The sequence below is a fragment of the Budorcas taxicolor genome, chromosome 18, assembly GCF_023091745.1.
Source record: "Budorcas taxicolor isolate Tak-1 chromosome 18, Takin1.1, whole genome shotgun sequence".
NCBI classification, from domain to species: Eukaryota; Metazoa; Chordata; class Mammalia; order Artiodactyla; family Bovidae; genus Budorcas; species Budorcas taxicolor.
The window spans coordinates 57,869,387-57,895,217 of record NC_068927.1 but is presented as its reverse complement, the minus strand read 5'-3'; the positions used below and the strand labels follow the sequence as shown (position 1 = coordinate 57,895,217).

The 25,831-nt window shown below is 55.9% G+C and overlaps 1 protein-coding gene across 1 annotated transcript; it reads left to right on the top strand.

The window, feature by feature from the left end:
• The first annotated feature begins 1,093 nt into the window (after positions 1–1,093).
• On the top strand, positions 1,094–25,598 carry LRRC4B (leucine rich repeat containing 4B). The gene is made up of 2 exons (XM_052656091.1): positions 1,094–1,390; positions 23,760–25,598. The coding sequence occupies exons 1-2, from the start codon at positions 1,094–1,096 to the stop codon at positions 25,596–25,598; spliced, it is 2,136 nt and encodes a 711-aa protein (XP_052512051.1).
• The last annotated feature ends 233 nt before the right edge of the window (positions 25,599–25,831 follow it).

Genomic DNA, 25,831 nt, shown 5'->3' with positions numbered 1-25,831 from the left:
TAAACAGCGTGTGCAGAGTCTGGCGCAAGAAGGGGCTGACTCACAATTCCCAAATTATTGTTTTCAGTGCGACCGTCATGACTAGCCCATCTCCCTCTAGCCGGTCTCTCCTCCAGTGGAGATGGGGGTGGGAGGACCTGACCCCACGCCGCCCCCTCCCCTCCCAGAGCTCCGGGTGGGAGTCCCCAGTCACCCAGCCCCTACCCCAGCAGCGGCTCAGCCTTATCCTGCGGCAGCCACTGGCACAGACCCACCAGCCGCCATCGTGGCCTCCAGCGCCTGCCACCCTGGGCCACCTCCTCCCCTGTCATCTCCGCCAGTCCCCTGCCTCCCTGAGGGCTTCCTCCCAGCTTCACCTGCCCACACCCGGCATTTCCCCACTTGCCTTGTCTGGCACCTCACCTTCTCCTTCAAGGTCCCCCTTTGAGTCTAACTTCAATCTTTCCAGCTGCTGCCAGGAGGCGCAAGGGAGACAGGAGCCCCGTGTGTGATGGTGGGTGGGGTGTCCAGGTCCCTGGGAAACCTGGCCTCTGCAAGCACTCCCTGGAGGGAGAAGTGGGGTGAGGGGGCATCCAGAGGCACGTGCAGGTGGCAAGGGGACCTGGGTGGATGCCGAGTCAGGCGCCAGACCCCAGCTCTGACTTTCTCAGCTTGGCTCATCACCTTTTGTCTGTCACTTCTGTCTCGTCTCTCATTCCATCTCCACCTATCGATATCCCTTTGTGAAATCACACAAGGAAGCAAGTTTTTAACCTAGCTGCTGTCTCCACCTGTCGGCACATCCTCTCCCCCTAGACTCAGTTTTCTGTTCTGGGAAATGGGCATAAAGTCTTCCCAGCACGGAGATGGTGTGCTGAGGGCCAGACCCCGCTGTCTGCCCCCCTCGGCCTGTTGGGCCCTCATCACCTGGGACCTGGGGTGGCCTCACCCCCTTGGGCCCTGAGCCTTGGGTGGCAGCCGCAGCAGAGAGCTGTCTGGACTTGGGGGAGGAGCTGGGCTTCTGGAGGGGGAGGTCCCTTCCCTCACTGAGCCTCTTCTTCTCTCCCCCCACACCACAGCCCCCCGGCGCCCAGGCGGAGCATGAACATTGAGGATGGCGCGCGCCCGCGGCTCCCTGTGCCCCCCACTGCCGCCCGGTAGGATGTCCTGGCCCCATGGGGCCCTGCTGTTCCTCTGGCTCTTCTCCCCGCCTCTGGGGGCCGGCGGGGGCGGCATGGCCCTGACATCTGCTGCCGGAGGGGGCGCCCCGCCGGCCACCTCCTGCCCTGCAGCCTGCTCCTGCAGCAACCAGGCCAGTCGGGTAATCTGCACCAGGAGAGAGCTGGCGGAAGTCCCGGCCAGCATCCCCGTCAACACACGGTACCTGAACCTGCAGGAGAACGGCATTCAGGTGAGCCAGGCTGGCTGCCATTGTGGGGGCCCTGGGGCAGGGGCGCGGGTGGTGGCCAGGCGGCCGGTCCCTCCTACCTGACGCACCAGCTCTTTGTGCCCATCCTTCCGTCCCCTGAGTACTTCTCGGACGCCGTGTGCATCTTCGTCCCTTGAGCCAAGGCTGTGTCTTGGGTTTTCTCAGCATGAGGCTCCTCCATATGTCTGGGCTGCGGCAGGACCACCTGCCTGCCTCCCACAGCACATTAGCCGCAGGTCGTGCTGGGGGTGACCCTTCGCTGAGGCTCCCCGTGCCATCTGCACTGCTGCGCCCGCAGCCTGGGGCATTGGGCACATGATGCTGGGCCTCAGTTTCTCCATCTGGAAAATGGGGATGATGAGAGCTCTGCGCGCAGGGTGGGTGCGAGGGCGGCTGGACTTCATACTTGTCAAGAGTGTAGACTTGCTCTGGCACGGGCAGCGCTCATTCGCTTATGGTTCGGGTCTCCCGGCCCCACGGGGTCTTTACGAGAGCCAAGCGCTCCCAGGTGCTGGCTCATGCTGGAGCGGGGCAGGTGCTATCCAATTATTATTGTGGTTAAGATGGACCGCCCAGGATGCTTTGGGGGCAGAGCTGTGCTGTTTTGAAGCAGGGTGTCTCCTTCTCTGCTCTGTTGAGTCTGGGGCTGGATCATCCTTGGTTGGGGGGTCATCCTTGGTTGGGGGAAGTTATCCTTGGTTGGGGGAGTCATCCTTGGTTGGAGGAGTCATCCTTGGGTGGGGGGTCATCCTTGGTTGGGGAGTATCATCCTTGGTTGAGGGGGGTCATCGTTGCTTGGAGGGGGGCGTCCTGTGGGCTATAGAATGTGGAGTGGCGTCCCTGAGCACCAGAAGCCAGTAGCATCCCACCTCCCCGTCCCACAGACATCCCTGGGGGACGGAGGGAATCCCCTTTGGTTGAGAGCCACAGCGGGGGAGGGATTGTGTGGGTGGTTTCTTTCTTTCTTTTTTTTTTTTTTGCCATGAGGCATGTGGGATCTCCTCACCCATGGAACAGACTGTACCTCCTGTATTGGACGGCAAAGTCTTAACCCCTGGACCACCAGGGAAGCCCTGAGAACCACTGGGGTTGGCTGGTTTGTTTTTGGCTTTGCCCTGTGGCGGGGCAGGCAGGACCTTCCCCAACCAGGGGTCAAACCCGCGCCCCCTGCGTTGGGAGTACGGAGTCTTAACCCCTAGACCCTCCAGGAAGTCGGAGACCCTCTCTTAAAGGCCTTTGGTCAGTCCTCTGTCCCCATGCAGGCCTCTCCCATCCCAGCCCGCAGAGCCATGAGACAAGAGGGGGCTGAGCTAAACATCTGCTCCCACTGAACCTCCTAGCCTGACCCCAGGACGGGGAGGGGTCAGGGACCCCCCATCTGACCATGTGAGGACTGGGGCCCTGAGGGGTCCTCTTGCTATGGCGGCGGGGTGGTCAGTGGCAAGAGAAATGCCAAAGGCCAGGCTGTTGCTTCCTGGGTGGCTGTGGTGATAGAAACCCCGAAGCCAGAGTTGGCCCATCACCCAGCCCCGCTCCCGCAGGACTGTATACCCCCCAGCGTTCGCCCAGCCCCGCTCCTGCAGGACTGTGCCCCCCGCCCCTCGTCGCCCAGCCCCGCTCCCGCAGGACTGTGCCCCCCGCCTTTGCCCAGCCCCACTCCTGCAGGACTGTGTCCCCCCACCCCGCCACCTTCGCCCAGCCCCGCTCCCGCAGGACTGTGTCCCCCCGGGCTCCAGGCCGCCTCCTCAGCCACCTCCCCCAAGAGGCTCCCTTTCCTGCCCCTGATCTTGGAGTCCAGCTTCAGTCTCACCGCTCTGGCCAGCTCTCCTTTAAGTGGGTCCTCCATCCTCGCCCTTGTTCCCCCTGCCCCCTCACCCTGTCCTCCGGCACCCCTTTGATGGCAGACCGATGCTGCCAGGCCCTTCCCTCTCCCTGGGCAGCTTCCACTCCAGGAGGGAAGGAAGGCATAGCCGACTGATGGCAGGCTGGGGGAGCTGGGAACTGGAGCCTGAAGTGGGGAGGTGAGCCCGTCAGGGATCCTGTCTGTGATGGAGCTGCAGAGTGCACGCCGCAGCAGCCTCCCCGTGGTGGGGGCAGACCGCTGTGGGGAGCTCGATGCAAAATTCCACCCCTCCAAGAGCTGCGGAGGGCGCGTCCCCACCCAGGTGCCCCCACCTCCAGCCTGAACAGGGCACTGGCCTCGGACAGCCACCAAGTAGCACCAGTGCCCCAGCCCTGCCAGCTGCTAACTCCACACACCCAGCCCATCCTCCCAGGGGCCTCCGCGCAGGCCTGGCAGTGCCCTCTGCCCGGTTGCTGTTCAGTTGCTGAGTCGTGTCTGACTCTCTGCAACCCCATGGACTGCAGCATGCCAGACCTCCCTGGCCATCACCAGCTCCCGGAGTTTGCTCAAATTTATGTCCATGGAGGCGGTGATGCCATCCAACCATCTCATCCTCTGTTATCCCCTTCTCCTCCCGCCTTCAGTGTTTCCCAGCATCAGGGTCTTTTCCAGTGAGTCGGCTCTCCGCATCAGGTGGCCACAGTCTTGGAGCCCTCTGCCTAAAATGCTCCAAAACCCCCTGGTCTCTGGAAAGAGTCCAGGCTCTTGTGCAACAACCGGTCACTCTCCCAGCCCTGAGAGGCTGCTCAGGCCATCCCCTCGCCTGAATGTGCCTCTCTTTGGGCCCTGAGGTCCCCCAGGCGAGCCTTCCCTCTGGATCCACAGTCCCCCAACATCCCTGGCCTTCCCTCTTAATGCTTCCATCATTTACTATCACCTGGTCATCTTCCACAAAGGAGGCTGTAGTATAGGTACTTGGGACACATCAGTGAGCAAAACTGACAGCCAGGTGCACCCTCCCAGCACCTGCATTCCAGGCCTCTGTCTAAAAGGAAATGTGCGTGCGTGTGAAGTCACTTCAGGCATGTCCGATTCCTTGCAACGCCGTGGACTGCAGCCCACCAGGCTCCTCTGTCCATGGGATTCTCCAGGCACAAATACTGGAGTGGGTTGCCAAGACTTCCTCCAAGAGATCTTTTCTTTTTTCCTTTTTTTTTTAATTTTTATTTTTACTTTATTTTACTTTACAATACTGTATTGGTTTAGGGGATCTTTTCAACCCAGGAATCAAACCCACATCTCCTACATCTCCTACATTGGCAGGCGGTTTCTTTACCACTAGCACCACCTGGGAAGCCCAGGAGGAAATGTGCTTTGTGTTTAAGATGTTAAGGGCTGTGGGGAAGGAGGCTGGATGGGGGCGAAGGGTGGTGGCTGCAGCTTTATAGGCACAGGGGTCAGGGCAGCCTCAAGGAGAAGGTGACATTTGAGCAAATGTTTGTTTTCAGGTGTTTTGTTTGGCTGAGCTGTAGGGCTTGTGGGATCTTAGTTCTCTGACCAGGGATGGAACCCGAGCCCCCTCCAGTGGAAGCGTGGTGTCCTAACCGCTGAACAGGCAGGGAGTTCCTTGAGTACATGTGTGGAGGAGGTGATGGTGGGAGCCTTGTGGGGGCGGTCTGGGCAGGGAGCAGCAGGTGCAAAGGCCCTGGGGTGGAGCCTGCCTGGTGTGTAGGAGGAACAGCCAGGAGACTGGCGTGGCCAGAGTGGAGTGAGCCACAAGGAGAGGGCGGGGGGTGAGGATAGAGAGTGGACAAAGGGGTCGTGTGGTCACGGTGAGCGCTTGGCTCTTCTCTGCCAGAGACAGGAGCCAGGCGAGGCACTGAGCAGAGGACATATGGGCCCTGACTTGGGTCTCTCTCTGGCCAAGGTGTGGGGACCCCAGAGGCAAGAGTGACGGCAGGCAGGCCTGTTCGGAGGCTGGTGCAGAGCTGAGGAGAGACAGGTTGGTGGCCCGGCACACTCCCGGACTGGTTGTGGTGGCGGTAGAGAGAAGCTGACAGATCCTGGGTCTGTTTGGAAGGTGGATACCACAGACTTTTTCAGCCAAGTGGATCCGGGAAAAGGGGGGAGAGGACGACTCTGTCTGCTCATGTGTCTGTCACCCCCTCTCCCAGGCCACTGGCCAGCAAACCATGTAACCCACACCGCTGTCAGATTATACGTATGTGAATTTATTACAAAAGTCATGCAAACATCTACAGCACCCATGGGTCGCATATATTATAAAGCTTATACAAAAACGGCTGCCGTTAAAGGATGATGTCCAGGTGTGCTCAGTCACGTCCAGCTCTTTTGTTACCCTAGCATGGACTGCAGCCCACCAGGCTCCTCTGTGCATGGGATTCTCCACACAAGGATACTGGAGTGGGTTGCCATTTCCTTCCCCAGGGGGATCTTCCCGACCCAGGGCTCAAACCCTCACCTCCTGCATTGGCAGGCAGATTCTTTACCGCAGAGCCACCTGAGAAGCCCATTAAAGGATGGCAAGCGTGTCTTTTTTTTTTTTTTTGGCTGAGCCATGTGTCATGTGGGATCTTAGTTCCCTGACCAGGGATTGAACCCACGCCCCCTGCAGTGGAAGCTTGGAGTCTTAACCACTGGACCACCAGGCAAGTCCCCAAGCATGGCAGGCATGTCTTGAAATCCGAACACTTTCGTATCTCACCCCTGGAGGTTCTTGCACCCCCCGATTTGAAGAGCAGTAACCCCCCACCCCAAACCGCATGTTCCCTGAGGTCAGGGAATGTCCAGTCCACAAAAGCAGATGATTTGAAACATTTAGTAGAATTGTACACCCTCGGTGGACACAGGCAGATAGCAGGAGAAGTGAGGTCACTTTAGTTACCAAATAACTTTTTAATTATTCAGATTTTAAAAACTGAAATAACTCACCCTTAGTTCCACCACCTAGATATAAATAACTACTGTTTACATTTTGTTTTAAAGCCTTCCTGGCTCTTTTCTGTGCTTATGTAAATGTGGTTTTAAATTATTTATTCTAGAATAAACACAAATTAATTTAGGAAAACTAGGAAAGATATCTAAATAAGAACACAGGGACAAAAGTCAGGTGTCATCCGACAACCACCGGTAACTCCTATTAACATGTGAATTCTTTTCATTCAGAGGCTCAGCACATGCACCTCTGTGCATAGGACAGGTTCAGGTCTCTAAAGAGATACTGCTTTTATTTTTTAAAACAAAAAATGGAATCACCCCATTTCATACTGGTTTGCAACTGACTTTTGGCACCTAGGAGTTTCACCATGAACATCTTTCTCCCTGATTCTGATACTTGTCTGTTGTACGTTTGTGTGTGGTCAGTCACGTCCGATTCTGTGACCCCGTGGACTGTAGCCCTCCTGGCTCCTCTGTCTATTACTTGTATTTTAACCACCACATTGGATTCCGATATGTGGGCGTCGGGTTAACTCGTCCCTTCTTATTTCCAATGTTTTTAACTGATGTAAGCAATACTGCAGTGAACATCCTCAGGGCTTGTTCTTTGTACCATTCTGGATTCTGCCTTGGGGGTAAATCCCAGAAGCGAGATGGTCAGGTCGGAGGCTGTGACCTCCCCAAACACACATGCACACACCCGAGGCCTGGCCCCATAGAGGTGGCCGGGGTTGGGAGATTCAGGAGCCCCACCCCCTTGTCCATGGTCACCTGCTTGTCATCTGGGCTCCCAGCCAGATGGTCACCTCCCTGAGGGCAGGGACTTGCCCAGCTCCCTTCTGCTTCCCCAGCACCCAGATCAGAGCCTGGCACACACTAGGGCTCAGCAGGTGTTTGTCTAAGGATAGAAGGCCAGCCCGAGGGGACCCTCTGTGAGCTGTAGCAAGCCAGTCCTGCAGCCCCCCGCCCTAAGAACTGGGGGCAGTCCTCAGGTTCAATCACCCGTTCCCACTCGCCCCGGCCTGCGGTCCAGCGAGGGTGAGAACCACACCAGGAGCGCGGTGCCCGTGTAGCCGTGGGGACAGGGGACAGGCCCTCGGAGATGCTTTCTAGGCAAAGCCCTAGGGACTCGCCTTCCCTCAGCCCCGATGCCACTCAGGCTGGGCACATGCCCACCCTGGCTGGCTCAGGGCCACCTCTGCTCCCCTGGATCCTCTTCCGGGTAGAAGCCAGGCCTCTGAGCAGAGCTCAGCCAGCTCACCCCTTCCCAGCCCCGGCGGGGGGTCCTCCCTGGGACCCCTCCCTCAGTCACAGCCTCTGCCTCCTCTCCTCATCTCCTCTCTGCTCCCCTCCCCACCCCCACCAGAGCCGACCATCCGCGTGTGTTTACTCTGGATCTTTCTGCTTGTGTGCGTTCTTGCGAAATGCTTATTGTTGCGTTGTGTGGATGCATTGCTAATTTATGTAAATGAAGCTGCGTTATAGACGGCTTCTTTTGTCTCACTTTTTCACCAGGCCTGGGTTAAGAGCCTTCCACGTCGCTGTGTGTGTGTGTGTGTGTGTACTCGGTTGCTTTAACTGCTGCAGAATTCCCCTGATGGGCGCCCCCACCAATCCCCCCAGCCCCCAGGAAGCTTCAAGCTGCCCCCACCACAAGCCCTCCCTCGGGAGCCCCTTGGAGGCTGTGGCGGGATCATGTCTTCGGAACGCACACCAGGGGGATTCAGAGGACATGATGCATTCGACCTCACAAAGTACACTGACCCGTCCAGGCTTCTGGGGGCTGCCCTGGTCCCTCTGGGGGCCCACCATGAGGTCCTCTGGGCAACGTGTGTGGAGTCACTTGACTAGGAAATACGCTTCCATCCTAAGGAGACACTCAGAGTTGTGCTGAAGGCTGTGTGGCCCAACAGCCAAAACACAGAAGCAGCCTGGGCTCCCGGTGATCAGACATCGGTTCAGTGAATCACTGAGCATCCTAATGACAGAACACCCACGCGCCGATTTAAAATGGAGTTTCAGGGGCTTCCCTGGTGGCCCAGCGGTAAAGAATCCGCCTTGCAAGGCAGAGGACGTGGGTTCGATCCCTGTTTGGGGAACTAAGATCCCATGTGCCTTAGAGCAACTAAACGCCAAGCGTTGCAACTACGAAAGCCTGCACACTCCAGAGCCAGCACACAGCTGCATAGTCCGTGTGCCGTATCAAAAGATCCTTCATGCGCAACTAAGACCCAATGCAGCCAAATAAATTAATAAAAGTTTAAAATGGAGTATTGAAGACTATTGAAGGACACCGGGAAATGCTCGGAAGATCATATTGAACTTTTCAAAGGATGCAAATAGTATGTCCAATGTGTCTTTAAAATTTAATTTAAAATTAAAACAAAATCCAGGGACCACCCAGATGTATTAACAGTGCCTTTTTTTTTTTTTAATTTTTTGGCCACACTGCTGCTTGTGAGATCTCAGCTCCGCAAACAGGGTGCTTCCTTGGGCTCACAACTGTAAAAGCACTGAGTCTTAACCACTGGATCGCCAGGGAATCCCTTTAATTTCTTCTTGATGTCTTGTTCATTCTCTACATTTTCTACAGTGAGGTTAATAATTTTTGTATCTGGGAAAAAAAATGAACTTAAAAAATAACAAGTACCGGGCTTGTTTACGAATCCGCCTGCCCATGCAGGAGACTCGGGTTCGATCCCTGGTCCGGGAAGATCCCACATGCCTTGGAGCGACTAAACCTGTGCGTCACAACTACTGAGCCTGTGCTCTACTACAGCCTGAGCGCGGGAGCTGTACCTACTGAGCCCACCTGCCTAGAGCCCGGGCTCCGCAACAAGAGAAGTCACCGCAAGGAGAAGCCCAAGCACCACACCCGGAAAGTAGCTCCCGCTCCCAGCAACTAGAGAAGAATCCACGCAGCAACCAAGACCCAGCAGAGCCCAAAATAAATACAGCCGTTAAAAACAAAAATAAATACAAAATGTTACACGAGCCGAGGGAAAAAGTCTACACTGGGATTTGCTCACCTTTCCCTGGAGAAGGGAGAAAGGACTAGTTTGTGGAAGACTTGCCCTGACTCGTTTGTTCCTATAACAGTGGGATTGCGCCCATGACGGGTGCGGGAGCAGGGGCACAGGCAGCTTGTCCCCCTACTCGTCCAAGGCCACCCAAATCGCGGTGACCCCGATGGCTTGCCCCAGGAGCTGGCCTGGAAAAGCGAGGCCCTGCTGGCCAGGCTTTGGCTTCAAGAAAGTCAGTCTGTTGCAGAGAAGAACCCACCGTGGTGCGTGACCGAGGTGAGCACCAGAAATGGCTTTGCAGTTACGCGCCAGTTTGTGATTTTCTGGGTAGTCGAGTCCTCACCAGCATCAGGAAACACAGGGAGTTTTTGACTGGATGGACTTTTCCCAGCCAGAGCTCTTTAAGGAAGGGAATGGTGAGCAGAGTGGGTGCAGAAGGACCGTCTCTGGAGGTCAGCAAGGACAGGCTGGTGGGACTCCCCACCCTGGGTCACTGGGGCAGGAAGGGACAGCCAGCCTCAGGGGCCACGCCCAGGCTCCCAGGACTGGATGCCCAACTCAACCTCCCCAGCTTCCATCCTGACTCCCATTTCTTCCTTACTTCCCTCGGAAGCGCCCCCCAGAACCTTGGGTCATCCTACCGCCCCCCAGAACCCTGGATCACCCTGTCGTCCCCCAGAACCCCGGGTCATACCGTCGCCCCCCAGAACCTATCCCGTCGCCCCCAAGAACCCTGGGTCATCCCGTCACCCCCCAGAACCCTGGGTCATCCCAGCGCCCGCCCCAGAACCCTGGGTCACCCCAGTGCCCCTCAGAACCCTGGGTCATCCCGTCGCCCCCCAGAACCTTGGGTCATCCTACCGCCCCCCAGAACCCTGGATCACCCTGTCGTCCCCCAGAACCCTGGGTCATCCCGTCGCCCCCCAGAACCTATCCCGTCGCCCCCAAGAACCCTGGGTCATCCCAGCACCCCCTCAGAACCCTGGGTCATCCCAGTGCCCCCCAGAACCCTGGGTCACCCCAGTGCCCCTCAGAACCCTGGGTCACCCCAGTGCCCCTCAGAACCCTGGGTCATCCCGTCGCCCCCCAGAACCCTGGATCACCCCATCGTCCCCCAGAACCCTGGGTCATCCCATCGCCCCCCAGAACCCTGGGTCATCCCAGTGCCCCCCAGAACCCTGGGTCACCCCAGTACCCCTCAGAACCCTGAGTCATCCCATCGCCCCCCAGAACCCTGGGTCATCCCATCGCCCCCCAGAACCCTGGGTCATCCTGTCGCCCCCCCAGTACCCTGGGTCATCCCAGCGCCCCCCAGAACCCTGGGTCACCCCAGCACCCCCCAGAACCCTGGGTCATCCCAGCGCCCCCCAGAACCCTGGGTCTTCCCATCACCCCCCAGGACCCTGGATCACCTCATCGCCCCCCAGAACCCTGGATCACCCCATCGCCCCCCAGAACGCTGGGCCATCCCATCACCCCCAGAACCCTGGGTCTTCCCGTCGCCCCCCAGAACCCTGGGTCATCCCAGTGTCCCCCAGAACCCTGGATCTTCCCATCGCCCCCCAGGACCCTGGATCACCCCATCTCCCCCCAGAACCTTGGGTCTTCCCGTCACCCTCTCTGACACTTAGTTTCCGCATCTGTCAAGAAAGGACTCTGGAAGCCTTGGAAGTCAGGAAGACTCTTCCTGACTTATTTTCATTTTGACATGTAACACACACACAAGAAGAACGTGGACGTGAATGTCCAGCTCAAAACGATCATCAGAAAGGGAAGGGCTGGGACTTCCCTGGTGGTCCAGTAGCTAAGAATCTGCCTGCCAATGCAGGGGACACGGGTTCGATCCCTGGTCTGGGAAGATCCCACGTGCCTCCGGACAACTAAGCCCATGCGCCCCAACTACTGGGCCTGAGCTCTAGAGCCCGGGGACCACAACTGCCGAGGCCCGAGTGCCCTAGAGCCTGTGGTCCCAAAAAGAGAAGCCCAAGTACCTGCATCGGAGAGGAATCGCCGCTCTCTGCAGCTAGAGAGAGCCCGCATGTAGTAATGGAGACCCAGTGCAGCCAAAAATAAATAGAAAAGTGGGAAAAAACGGCTCCTTGCTTCCACTGCATGGGGTGAGCGTTTGATCCCTGGTCGAGGAATGAAGATCCCACGTGCTGTGTGGCACAGCCAAAAAGTAAACGTTTTAAAAAGAGAGAGAGAAGGGCCACGTAAACACCAGGACGAGAAATGGAACATAAAGAACCTCTGGACCCTCCCCCAGAGTCCTCACTCCGGGCAGCTACCCTCCTGCACCTCTGGCTGCTTCTGCTCTGCCCACCTGCTGAGATGCATCCCTGGGGTTTCCTGTGGCCGTGGCTGCTCCCCTTTCCCTTCTGTATTGTTGGGTCACATTCTATCCATTGCAGAGACCTCAGTTCCGCTTTGCATTTCTGTCGACGGGCATTTGGCCACACCAGGCAGCATGTGGGATCTTAGTTCCCCGACCAGGGATCGAACCCACGCCCCCTGCATTGGAAGTGCAGACTCTTAACCACTGGACCACCAGGGAAGTCCTGTTAATGGGCATTTGGATGGTCTCCAGGTTAGGGCTCTCACAGGCTTCCCTGCTGGCTCAGCAGGTAAAGTATCAGCCTGCCAATGCAGGAGTCATGAGAGGTATGGGTTCACTCCCTGGGTCGAGAAGATCCCGTGGAGGAGGGCATAGCAACCCACTCCTGTATTCCTGCCTGGAGAACCCCAGGGATGGGGGAGCCTGGTGGGGTCCATGGGGTCGCAGAGTCGGACACAGCTGAAGCCACTGAGCACACACACCGAGTGAGAACTCTGCCTGCTTTTAAATTTCGTTTTCCCAAGTGGGAGGAGATGTGGGTGGAGCCCCTCCCCCATTTACCCCTTGAGAGTGGGCTGCCTGCCTTGGGCTGGGGTGGGAGGGGCGGCAAGGCTGCCTCAGACTCAGGTTTGTAGGTGAGTGGGCCCAGGAAATGATGCCACACGCCTTGGGCCTCACAGGGCAAGTCCTGTGCCAGTGAGCTGGTCTGCTTCTTTGAACATCGGGCGCCCCGGTGTTCCCTCTGGTATCCACCCTGATGGAGGCAGAATCCTTTAGGTCTTGGCCCCCACCCATCTCTCCCGTCTCCAGCCTCCTGCATCCTGGGCAGGACACTGGCCCTTCCTGCTCCCTCCTAGCTCAGCACCTTCACGTGCGCTGTTCCCTTTTTCTGGAATGCTGTTCCACTCTGCCACTCACTTGGGCAACCCTGGCACTTAGGATGGTGGGGGACTGTTGAGATTTGACTCACGAGTCCTCTGACACATTATGGAACCCACTGGAGCCTCAGTTTTGTCATCAGCAAAATGGGGATAATGGTCCATCTTACAGCTGTCAAGAAATTCCATGTCTCTAACCTTTGGACCAGCACGTACTGAGCACCACTGTGTGCCGTGTGGTCTTGGGGGCCCTGGACTTAGCGCCTCAGCAGGTCTGATGAGGGAAGAGCGCCTGGCGCCTTAGCACGCATGCCCACAGCCGATGAACAGTGTTGTGGTAGTTAGAGGTGAACAGCGAAGGGGCTCAGCCATACCTACACATGTGTCCATTCTCCCCCAACCCCCCTGCCTCCCCTCCAGGCTCCCTGTGCTCTGCAGGAGGTCCTTGTTCGACCCCAGAGCTTTACCCACCAGGCTGCAGGGTCGACCTGTAAGGGTGGCTGGGCAGGGTCTGTCTAAGCACAGTGGCTGTCCGGGGAGCTGACACGTGGACGTCAGGCGGTCTCCTCTCCCACCCTGGCCTGAGCACCCCCTGCTGCCCCATGTAGCTGAGGATGGCCAGCCCAGGGAGCATGCTGAGAGGTTGGTTTCAGCCGCCCTCTCCCATGATGGTTCCTGGGGGACGGCAGGGGAGAGCTGCCCCGGCCCCCCTGGAGCCTCTCGGAGCCCGTTAGAGCGGTACCTGGTACGGCCTGGAACCTCTTATCAGGGACAAATTGGTTGGATCTGTGGGCGGTGCAGGAGCGATGATGGAGAGGATGCTGCGTTCTGGGTGGCCCCTGGGCTGGGCCGTGTTGTCGTGATACATGTTTGTTCTCAGTCCTCAGGGCCCATGTTCCCATGTTCCAGAGGGGACTCAGGTCCCAGAAGGCCGAGTCTTAGGCCTGGTGGGGCTCCGTGAGCAAGGTGGGAGCCCTCAGTGGTCTGCACGCTTGCCCAGCTCTGGCCACATCCTCGCAGTCAGACAAATCCCCACTGAAAATGGGAAGCATGAGTCCCTGACCTCAGAGAAGCAAGAAATATGAGGAGTCGTCATAAAAGCAGTGGGTACAGGAGAAAAGAAACAATTTTTTTAAAAAAATCTGGGAATGTGGACTTCCCTGGCAGTCCACTGGTTAAGACTCTGCGCTTCCGACACAGAGGGGTGCAAGTTCGATCCCTGGCTGGGAAACTAAGATCCCCCATGCCGTGGGGCAACTAGGCCCCAGCTCCTGAGCCCAAGTGCCTCACCTAAGACCCAACACAGCCCAAGGGGAAAAACAAAAAAAAAGTGAACCTAAAATAATTAACGAGAAAAAAAAACCCGGGAATCTTACTAAATTTTTGTTTCCAGTTCATTACGTTCAAAACCTATAAAAGCGATTTATCTTCATAGTGTTCAGATGAACAATTCGCCTCATGATTCTCCAACCACAGTTAAATTTTTAATAAGGGATTTCTTGACAGTTTATTCTGTTAAAAATCCCAACAGAACATGGTGGTTTTTTTTTTTTTCCCCCAACGTTAATAGCATTTATCTACCACTACTGAAGTGGAAAGTCCCCTAATTTATAGGCGAGGTTACAGGATGGAAGGAGCCGGGGAGAAGTCCCCGGCGGGGAGGGAGGTGGTCAGGGATGAGACCATGTTCCCAGGCCGGCCTGACTGCTTTTTGCATCCTTGACAATTAGCACAGAGCCAGGCTCTCGGGTTGTGGGGGGAGGCGGGAGGGCTTGGCAGGATGTCAGCGTTCCCTCGAGCCAGAGACATCAGGCTCGGAGAGCAGGGAGATTTGCCTGCTCGAGAAGCCAGTCCCCACCTTGTCCATCCCACTGTGTGTCAGCGGACACAAGGGTGAGCGGCCCTTAGCATCAGAGAGGGTTTGGGGAGGGGTTTCAGATGGTGCTGGGTGAAGGGGCCGCAGGCCTGCCTCTCCCCTGTGGCCAGGGCACCTCCCAAGATCTGTTTACACCATCACCCTTTAAATGATCATTTGCATAATTAGTATGTTGGGTATCTCTGGTCCCCTCTCAAGGTCGGGATCTGGGAAGTCAGCTGTGGCTGTGTCTTGTCCCTGCTGGATTCCCAGAGCCCGGCACAGTGCTTGACACATAGCAGGCGCTCAAAGAGTATCTTCCGAATGAGCGAGTCAGCAGGTGGGTAACGTGAACAACGGACGGGCTCTGCGGCTCAGAGCAATGGCGTTGGAACCCACAGAAGCCCAGCCCTCTCGGTTTAGGTGTGGGCGTGGTGGAGACCCAGTGTTTCGATTCAGGAGATGCAGACACTGAGTCTTTGTTCTGCTACTCTGGAGTTGTGAGACTGAGGGCAAATGACTTTACCTCAATAAACCTCCATGTCCTTAGCTGTAAACCACCAAATGTGCAGAGAGAAGGCAAGGGCGTGTGGTTGGTCATCTCCATGTGACAAGATTTCCACAAGGATCAAAGCAGATCACAACCTCCGAGTGCTTAGCACAAGGGTCTGCGAAATGCTAGGCACTCAACAAATACTAGTTTCTCCATTTGACTTGTCGGGAACCTGCCTTGGATGGTCCTTTGTTAGAGTCACAGATGGGATCAGCCTTGTATTTTCTGGAAGAAGAGGAGAGGAGTTGACTGGCTTTGATCTTTAGGTTGTTGTTCAGTTGCTCAGTTGCGTCTGACTCTCTGCGCCCCATGGACTGCAGCACGCCAGGCCTCCCTGTCTTTCACTATCTCTGGGAGTTTGCTCAAACTCATATCTGCTGAATCGGTGATGCCGTCCAACCATCTCATCCTCTGTTGTCCCCTTCTCCTGCCCTCAATCTTTCCCAGCATCAGGGTCTTTTCCAATGAGTTGGCTCTTCCCATCAGGTGGCCAAAGTATTGGAGCTTCAGCTCCAGCATCAGTCCTTGCAATGAATATTCAGGGTCGATTTCCTTTAGGATGGACTGGTTTGCTCTCCTTGCTGTCCAAGGGACTCTCAAGGGTCTTTCTCCAGCACCACAATTTGAAGGCATCAATTCTTCAACGCTCAGCCTTCTTTATGGTCCAACTCCCACATCCATTCATGACTACAGGAAAAACCATAGCTTTGACTCACAGCTGGATGCTCTCCAAATAAGCCTTGTCCATTCTAAGCCTTGACTAAGCCTTGAACGGGGTACAGAGAAGGCAGAAATGATTCAGACGAAGTCTACTCATGAAGACTCACAGCTCAGGCAAGGAGACATACACACTGAACCAGCACGATAAGGGTCTGCTCAGAGAATGCCTGTGACGAGTCAGTGAGCACCAGCCAAAGAGAGACTCCTGGCAGAAGGCGATTGGAATGTTCCAGGGAACTAGAAGCCCAGGTGGCATTAATGGTAAAGAACCTGCCTGCCAGTGTAGCTGACGTAAGAGACATAGGTTCGATCCCTGGGTCGGGAAGATCCCCTGGAGGAGGGCATGGCAACCCACTGCAGTATTCTTGCCTGGAGAATCCCACGGACAGAGGAGCCTGGCGGGCTGCAGTCCTTGGGGTCGCCTAGAGTAGGACACGACTGAAGCAATTGAGCAGCGGTGGCAGGCATTCCAGGTGGAGGGCACAGCCTGTGTGAAGGCAGAGAGGCTGGGCAAAGCATGGTGAGCATATAGAACCCCGTATGTCTCCCTGCGGCCAGAGCAGGGGGCGGGCAGTGCGGCAGGTCCAGAGCCTCTGATATCAGGCGGAGGGTCACAGGGAGCCGTGGGAGGGCTGTGAGCAGGGATGTGGCAGGATCTGAACTGCACTTTAGACAGTTCTGGCAGCTGATGTAGAGAAAACGGCCGGGGAAGAAGCCAGAAGCCCAGAGGTATGACAGTTGTTAACGGTCATCATCAGCCTCATCAACAATTTAAAAATATGTATTACTGCCTGCTTGCCGTGTCCCGGGCACTCAGTATCTTGTCCGAGCCTCACAACGCTGCAGGACCTGCAAGGAAAATGGTTTCAGAGACGCACTGGCCACCTGGCCAAGCGCGCACCGCTGGTCAGCAGCAAAGCCGAGATTCGAACCCAGCCAGCGCTGACTCCCACCCGCAGACCCTACCCCCAACGAGGGTGCTCCCCAGTCACCCTGCAGAGAGGAGGAGGGAGAAAACTGGAATCTGGTTACAAATAAAGGGACTCACTATTTAAAGCAAGCCTACAGTGCCGCCTCAGTAAACCCGGGCTTCGCTTCTCTGCCACACCCCCGGCCTGTGGCCTGTTTATTCCTGAGTGCATCATTAAAGGGGCTGCCAGGGAGATCCCCCCAGCCCTGCCTGGGGAGTGCCCCTGCAGCTCCCGTCACACACCCCCTTCCCAGCACGAAGGGGACAAAGCATGTGGACCAGGAGCAGCCACAGCCCTGGGCGGAGCCGGACGCACCTTTTGGATGTGGTGTGGTTTCAGTTGCTTTGTGCAGAGAACCAGGGAGACCTGGGCACACCTACCAGCTTTGGGCTTCCACCCAGGCCCAGTGAGCAGCCCTGCTGACTCACTCGACCTTGCTGCGCTAACAGCACCGGCCCCACTGGGCTGGGCAGGACAAGCCAGGCTGGCGGTTGGGGATGCCCAGCCCAGAGCCTGGCACTCATCACTGCAGCTCAGATGCTGCCTGCGGGTGCCAAGCCTTGCGCCGAGCGAATCTCGCCGAGCATCTGGTGTCCTCCAGCCGGCTCTGCAGGCCTGGTGTTGAAGGTGCCCTTCCATGGAGGACGGTCCTCCTCCATTTGCTCCTTCAGAATTGCCCTATCCTGGCTCAATAAGTAGGCAAAGGATGGGTGAATGAATGAGAGACATTTGGGTTCAAGAGGGTGGACCAGAAAGAGGGCTGTTAATGTGGAAGAATTGATGCTTTTGAGCTGTGGTGCTGGAGAAGACACTGGAGACTGCAAGGAGATCCAACCAGTCCATCCTAAAGGAAACCAACCCTGAATACTCATTGGAAGGACTGATGCTGAAGCTGAAGCTCCAGTCCTTTGGCCACCTGATGCCAAGAGCTGACTCATTGGAAAAGACCCTGTTGCTGGGAAAGATTGACAGCAAGTGGAGAAGGGGACAAGAGAGGATGAGATGGTTGGATGGCATCACCGATTCAATGGACATGAACTTGAGTGAACTCCGGGAGACGGTGAGAAACAGGGAGGCCTGGCGTGCTGCAGTCCATGGGGTCACAAAGAGTCAGACACGACTGAGTGACTGAACAAGAAGAACAAGGGGGTCAGTTCAGTTCAGTCACTCAGTAGTGTACAACTCTTTGTGACCTCATGGACTGTAGCACAAGAGGGTGGGCGGGAGTTTTCCAGGTGGATGAAAAGGGTAGTGCATTCTGAGCAGGGTAAGAGTGTATGCAAAGGTAGAGTGCCTGTGAGATAGTTCTAGAAGTTGATACTGGCTGAAATGCAGCTGGAGTGATGGCTGCAGGTGAGGGGGCCAAGCCAGGCTTCCAAGGCAGGCTGAATCTCCCCGGAGGGCACTGGGGAGCCATGGAGGGCTCTAGAGGAAGGCAGAGGCCAGGTCAGCTCCAGGTGTGGCAAGGCCCTGCAGATGGACTCAAGGGGAAGAGATTGGAGGCTGGGAAGGCTGAGATATAAGCTGGGCCATGGGAACAGAGGAGGCGTGAGACATTCAAAAGGGACAGAACTGGCTGGCTTGCTGGCCGACCAGCCCTAACATGGGGAGGCTGTGGACAGTGCAGGGTGCAAAGCTACATTCCTGCTTTTGACTGGGAAGGCGGGCTGGAGGGGCCCTGCTGAGAACGGGGACCCTGGAAGGAGTGGGGCAGGGTGGGGCACGTGGACGGATTTGCTGGGAACTAGGGAGGATCACAGGGCATCGTGTGACTCAGACAGGGTGAGGGGGCAATGGGGCAGCTCCCAGAAATTCTTTTCATTTATTAATTGGTTGGTTTGGTTGGCTGCACCTGGTCTTAGCTTCGGCACGCGAACTCTTAGTTACGGCGTGAGGGATCTAGTTCCCTGAGCAGGGATGGAACCCGGCTCCCTGCACCGGAAGCATGGAGTCTTAGCTACTGGACTACCAGGGAAGGCCCTCCCAGGGGATCTTGCCGGCACCTGGGCCAGCAACCCGTGTTCTCAGCTTCTCAGTCTAAACCCTCAAGTCTGACCTTTGAAGAGTCCACCTCATTCTCTGCCTGGTGATTAGTAATGACTGCATATTACTGTTATTATTATTGTTGCTGTTAATAGAAACAGCAACTAAAAGGCCTGCTTGGGACTTTGCCAGCGTTTCCCAGGGTGATGAGGAAAGGCAGCCTGTGAGAAGGGTTCTGTGGCTTTTATATTGGGGAAACTCAGAGTCATTGAGCAAAGCAAAGGGCCGGCCAGTTTGATTGGGAAAGCTTTTTGTCATGCTGCTGTTTCGAAGCTCGCAGGATGAGCGGGCGAGAGAACACACTGGGCTCTTTCTGGGGTCGCTTAGGGAAGGAAACCCAGGCTCCCGCGGCCCACGCAGCAGGGCTGGGGCTCCAGGGCCCCTGAGAGCTGCCAGGCCAAGGCTTTCGGGCCCCCCTTCTTCTCAGCCCCAACTGCAGGCACAGACCTGGTGGGCTGCAGGGTCCCCAGGCCAGTCCTCCCTAGCTGAGTCCAGGTCTAAAGGTGAGCCTGTTCACTGCAGAAATTGAGACGAGGCAGGAGCATACACAGGAAAAGAAAAAACTGACCTTGTCAATTCCATCACCGAAAGCAGGTGTAGCTCCAGGAAGAGATTCTAGGTGGGCACAGAAGTCAGGTTTCAGAAGCATATTTATGACGTGGGGAAGGCTCACAATATCCTATTATTGAGGGGAAAGGCAGGAACCGGCTGCTAAGGGCGTGGCCTGTCAAACACACATCAGAGCTCAAAGACTTAATGTGGAAAGAGTGTAAAATAGGGGCTTCCCTGGTGGGTCAGTGGTAAAAGACCCCAGCTGCCAATGCCGGAGACACAAGTTAGATCCCTGGTCCCAGAAGATCCCACATGCAGCGGAACAGCTAAGCCCGTGGGCCACAACCATTGAGCCCGTGACCTAGAGCCTGTGCGCAACACCAGGAGACGCTACCACAATGAGAAGCTGGAGCATCGCAACTAGAGAGTAGCCCCCACTTTCTGCAACTAGAGAAAAAGCCCACGTAGCAATGAAGACCTAGCTCAGTAAAAATAAATTTTAAAAAAAGATTGTAAAATATCTCATGTGTAAGTTCTCCCCTGGATTACATGTTGAAATTATAATGTTGCTGTTCAGTCACCAGTGAGTGTACGAAAGTTGCTCAGTCGTGTCCAACTCTTTGCGACCCCATGGACTATACAGTCCATGGAATTCTCCAGGCCACAATACTGGAGTGGATGGCCGTTCCCTTCTCCAGAGGATCTTCCCAATCCAGGGATCGAACCCAGGTCTCCCACATTGCAGGCAGATTCTTTACCAGCTGAGCTACCAGGGAATCCAGTTCAGTCGCTAAGTCATGTCCGTCCAACTCTTTGCGACCCCATGGACTGCAGCACGCCAGGCTTCCCTGTCCTTCACTGTCTCCCAGAGTTTGCTCAAACTCATGTCCATTGAGTCAGTGATGCCATCCAACCATCTCATCCTCTGTTGTCCCCTTCTATCTTGGAACTATCAAGCTAATCAATCACTAAAATTGATTTCATCTGTCTTGGGTTTGTGGTTTTATTTTTTCATGTGGCCTCGAGGAAATTGATGATTAAACACGTAGCGGGCATCATGTTTATGTTGGGTCAAGCCAGCAGGAATGGTGGTTCTTGTTTTACGATGAGAACTGCACCAGGAATAATATTGTTCCTTATACTGGGGTGCCTCCCAGGTTAGAGTCTCTTTTTTTAAGTTTTTAAAGTGTTCTTCTACTTAAAAGTAATTTTTCTTCATTAAAGAGAAAGCGTAACTTAAGAGAAATAACTTAAGCCCATAAGCCCCAGATGCTGGAGTTCACCACCAAGAAGTGGCTAGGGTATGTCCTTGCAGCATTTTCTTGCTGTGTATATGCACACACCCAGTTCCTTGGCTGTTTTTTTTTTTTTTTTTCAAGTTCTATGAAGTCATCAGCACACTGTCTGCTGTTTAGGGTTCTCCATTATCCCCTTAATATTCAAATGCAGGCATCTCCATGGCATAACTAGGCTGCAGAAAAGCTGTCTGATGGCTGCGTGGTCTCCCGTGCCTTGGTGTAAGCAGCACGGTGATTGATGAGGAGAATCTGGTAAGATTAGATTCTGTGTCCCAAGCCCAGCCCAGCGCTGCCCCTTCGGTGGTCCATCAACCTCCACCCTGACAGGTGGCAGCCGAGTGCAAGGGTGAAGAGCTGGGACTCTGGAGCCAGACAACCTCGGTCGGATCCCAGATCTGCCAGCCCCTCCTGTGCATCCCTGGGCCAGTCACTGCGTCTCTCTGCACTTCCACTTCCTCCTGCTTTGTCCTTGTTCTGTCACTCAGTCGTTCCCACTCTCTGCTACCCTGACTGCGGCACACCAGGCCTCCCTGTCCATCACCAGCTCCTGGAGCCTGCTCAAACTCACATCCATCGATTTGGTGATGCCACCCAACCATCTCATCCTCTGTCGTCCCCTTCTCCTGCCTTCAGTCTTTCCTAGCATTGGGGTCTTTTCCGATGAGTCAGTTCTTCGCATCAGGTGGCCAAAGTATTGGAGCTTCAGCTTCAGCATCAATCCTTCCAATGAATATTCAGTATTGATTTCCTTTAGGATTGACTGGTTTGATCTCCTTGGAGTCCAAGGGACTCTCAGGAGTCTTCTCCAACACCACAGTTCGAAAGCATCAATTATTCAGCGCTCAGCCTTCTTTAGGGTCCAACTCTCACATCTGTACATGACTACTGGAAAAAATCCATAGCTTTGACTACATGAAATTTTGTGGGCAAAGTGATGTCTGCTTTTGAATACGCTGCCTAGGTTAATCATAGCTTTCTTCCAATGAGCAAGCATCCTTTAATTTTATGGCTGCCAGTCACTGTCCACAGTGATTTTGGAGCCCAAGAAAAGAAAATTTGTCACTGTTGCCACTTTCTCCCCATCTATTTGCCATGAAGTGATGGGACTGGATGCCATGATCTTAGTTTTTTGCATGCTGAGTTTTAAGCCAGCTTTCCCACTCTCCCCTTTCACCCTCATCTTCCCACTTAGATGGAGATAATTCATAACCCGCCGTGTGACACCCTCGAGACTGAATGTGTTTGGCCATCTGATATTAGAAAGGTATTCATATATAGCATATAGGTTTACAGCATCCCCAACAATCTCATACTTCTTAATTCTGGAATGTTTCTAGAGTGGAATGTTTGACTAGTCCCAAGAAGGGGATCAATAAAAGCTTTAAACAGCTTCACATGAGTTCTGATCAGGTTTTGCCACCAAATGGGGTTTGGTGCCCAAGTTAGTGAGAAACCTGGCTTTTGGAGCTCTATGGATTTCATAGTCGCTCTGTGGATTTCAGGGCGATTTGTTGGATTAACTGAGTTGTTGGCTGTAAAGCATTTAGAATAGCTTCTGGCACCCAAGAAGTATCCGAGGCATGTTAGCTGCTGGCATAGCTTTTTAAAAAATCTTTTGGCCATGCCATGCATTGCATGGAGTCTAGTCCCCCAGCCAGAGACTGAACCCAGGCCCCCTGCGAGGGCAGCACAGAGTCAATAGCTGGGCCACTAGGGAAGTCCCTAACTTTTTTTGATTTTTTTTTTTTTTTTTTTTTTTGGCCATGCCACAAAGCTTGTGAAATTTTAGTTCCTTGACCAGGGACCAAACTGGAGCCCTTGGCAGTGAGAGCTTGGAGTTCTAATCACTGGACCACCAGGGGATTTCCTATATTTAATCTTTTTGATTAAATACTTTATATGGGATAAAATGCCTCCCATGTTATGGGTGGGCTTCCCTGGTAGCTAAGCTGGTAAAGAATCCGCCTGCAATGCTGGAGACCTGGGTTCAATCCCTGGGTAGGGAAGATCCCCTGGAGAAGGAAAGGGCAACCCACTCCAGTACTCTTGCCTGGAAAATTCCATGGACAGAGGAGCCTGGTAGGCTACAGTCCATGGGGTCACAAAGAGTCGGACATGACTGAGCGACTTCACTATGTTATGGGTACAGTTTCGGAACTTTTGACAGTTGCATTCACCTTTGTAGCCACCACCCCAACTAGGGACATTTCTATCAGCCCAGGAATCCGGTTCCCTCGTGGCCCTTGGCAGACTGTCCTCCCCCGGCCCCGGAACGTACACACACACGTGGAATGGACAGGGTTCTGTGGCACATGCTCCTTTGGGTCTGGCTGCTTTCACCCAACCTGATGCCCATGAGATCCATCCAAGTTGTTGTGTCCAAAGTTTGTTCTTTGTCCTTGCTGAGCCATCATGTCCCATCCTGCAGACACAGAGCGTGGCTCCATCACCAGCTGATGGGCCCTGGTTCATTTCCAGCTTGGGCTGCAATGAACACAGATGCTGTGAGCGCCCATCACAGGCTTCTGGATGGACATCTGTTGTCCTTTCTCATGGGGAAATACTTGGGAACTGGAGGGGCCAGGTCCCAGGTAACTAACTCTCCGTTTCACTTTATAAGAAAAAAGCTTCAAACTACTTTCCCCAGTGACCTCATGGTCTTACAGCAAAGATGGAGACGTGGGGAGTCATCGCCCGCGCCAGCACTCAGAGCTCTTTGATCCAGACATAGAGAACAGACTCCTGGTTGCCAACGGGGAGGGGATGGGTTGGGAGTTTGGGATTAGATGATGCAAATGGTTATATATAGAATGGATAAACAATGTTTTACTGTATAGCACAGGGAACTATATTCAATATCTTGTGATAAACCATCATGGAAAAGAATAGAAAAAGAATGTGTGTTGTATATATATGTATATATTTTTTCATATATATGAATATATACATGTATTTTTCATGTATATATAACTGAATCACTTTGGTTTACAACAGAAATAAACCAACCATGAAAAGTGTTAGTCATTCAGGGTGTTTGACTCTCTGCAACCCCCTGGACTATATAGCCGGCCAGCCTCCTCTGCCCATGGGCTTCTCCAGGCAAGAAAACTGGAGTGGGTTGCCATGCCCTTCTCCAGGGGATCTTCCCAACCCGGAGATCCAACCCAGGTCTCCAGCATTACAGGCAGATTCTTTACTGTCTGAGCCACCAAGGAAGCCCAAACCAACCATACTTCAACAAAATAATTTTTAAAAAAAATCCTCTGTGGTCCACCCGGTTAGTGTCAGTATCACCGATGGTGTTTCCCCTCCCCCACCTCAGGTGATCCGGACGGACACGTTCAAGCACCTTCGGCACCTGGAGATCCTACAGCTGAGCAAGAACCTGGTGCGCAAGATCGAGGTGGGCGCCTTCAACGGGCTGCCCAGCCTCAACACCCTGGAACTGTTTGACAACCGGCTGACGACGGTGCCCACGCAGGCCTTCGAGTACCTGTCCAAGCTGCGCGAGCTCTGGCTGCGGAACAACCCCATCGAGAGCATCCCGTCGTACGCCTTCAACCGCGTGCCCTCGCTCCGCCGCCTCGACCTGGGCGAGCTCAAGCGGCTGGAGTACATCTCGGAGGCGGCCTTCGAGGGCCTGGTGAACCTGCGCTACCTCAACCTGGGCATGTGCAACCTCAAGGACATCCCCAACCTGACGGCCCTGGTGCGCCTGGAGGAGCTGGAGCTGTCCGGCAACCGGCTGGACCTCATCCGCCCGGGCTCCTTCCAGGGCCTGACCAGCCTGCGCAAGCTGTGGCTGATGCACGCCCAAGTGGCCACCATCGAGCGCAACGCCTTCGACGACCTCAAGTCGCTGGAGGAGCTCAACCTGTCCCACAACAACCTGATGTCGCTGCCCCACGACCTCTTCACGCCCCTGCACCGCCTGGAGCGCGTCCACCTCAACCACAACCCCTGGCACTGCAACTGCGACGTGCTGTGGCTCAGCTGGTGGCTCAAGGAGACGGTGCCCAGCAACACGACATGCTGCGCGCGCTGCCACGCGCCCGCCGGCCTCAAAGGGCGCTACATCGGCGAGCTGGACCAGTCGCACTTCACCTGCTACGCGCCGGTCATCGTGGAGCCGCCCACGGACCTCAACGTCACCGAGGGCATGGCCGCCGAGCTCAAGTGCCGCACGGGCACGTCCATGACCTCCGTCAACTGGCTGACGCCCAACGGCACCCTCATGACGCACGGCTCGTACCGCGTGCGCATCTCCGTCCTCCACGACGGCACGCTCAACTTCACCAACGTCACCGTGCAGGACACGGGCCAGTACACCTGCATGGTGACGAACTCGGCCGGCAACACCACGGCCTCGGCCACGCTCAACGTCTCGGCCGTGGACCCCGTGGCGGCTGGAAGTGCTGGCGGCGCGGGCGGCGGCGCCGGGGGCGGCCCCGGAGGCGGGGGCGGCGGCTACACCTACTTCACCACCGTGACGGTGGAGACCCTGGAGACGCAGCCCGGAGAGGAGGCCCTGCAGCCGCGCGGGACCGAGAAGGAGCCGCCGGGGCCCACGACGGACGGCGTCTGGGGCGGGGGCAGGCCCGGAGAGGGGGCAGGCCAGGCCTCCTCGTCCACCACGGCGCCCGCCCCTCGCTCCTCGCGGCCCACGGAGAAGGCGTTCACCGTGCCCATCACGGACGTGACGGAGAACGCCCTCAAGGACCTGGATGACGTCATGAAGACCACCAAGATCATCATCGGCTGCTTCGTGGCCATCACGTTCATGGCCGCCGTGATGCTCGTGGCCTTCTACAAGCTGCGCAGGCAGCACCAGCTGCACAAGCACCACGGGCCCACGCGCACGGTGGAGATCATCAACGTGGAGGACGAGCTGCCCGCCGCCTCCGCCGTGTCCGTGGCCGCCGCCGCCGCCGTGGCGGGCGGGGGCGGCGTGGGCGGGGACAGCCACCTGGCCCTGCCCGCGCTGGAGCGCGACCACCTCAACCACCACCACTACGTGGCGGCCGCCTTCAAGGCGCATTACAGCAGCAACCCCAGCGGCGGGGGCTGCGGGGGCAAGGGCCCGCCTGGCCTCAACTCCATCCACGAACCTCTGCTCTTCAAGAGCGGCTCCAAGGAGAACGTGCAAGAGACGCAGATCTGAAGCCGGGGTGGGGGGGTGGGGGGTTTGGGGGAGTGGGCCCCCCCTAGGGGGGAGGGGCTGGGGCCGGACCGAGACCCTCCCCACAGCCCCAGCCCCGCACAGGGGAGGTTGGGGCAGGCAGCTCAAGGCCCCCACCCGCGTCCGGACCCCAGGGCGGCTCTCCAAGCGAGGACAGGGTGGGGCCCCGGGAATGGAGCCCCCCAGCGGTTCCGGGCCTCGCCCCCCTCCCTGGC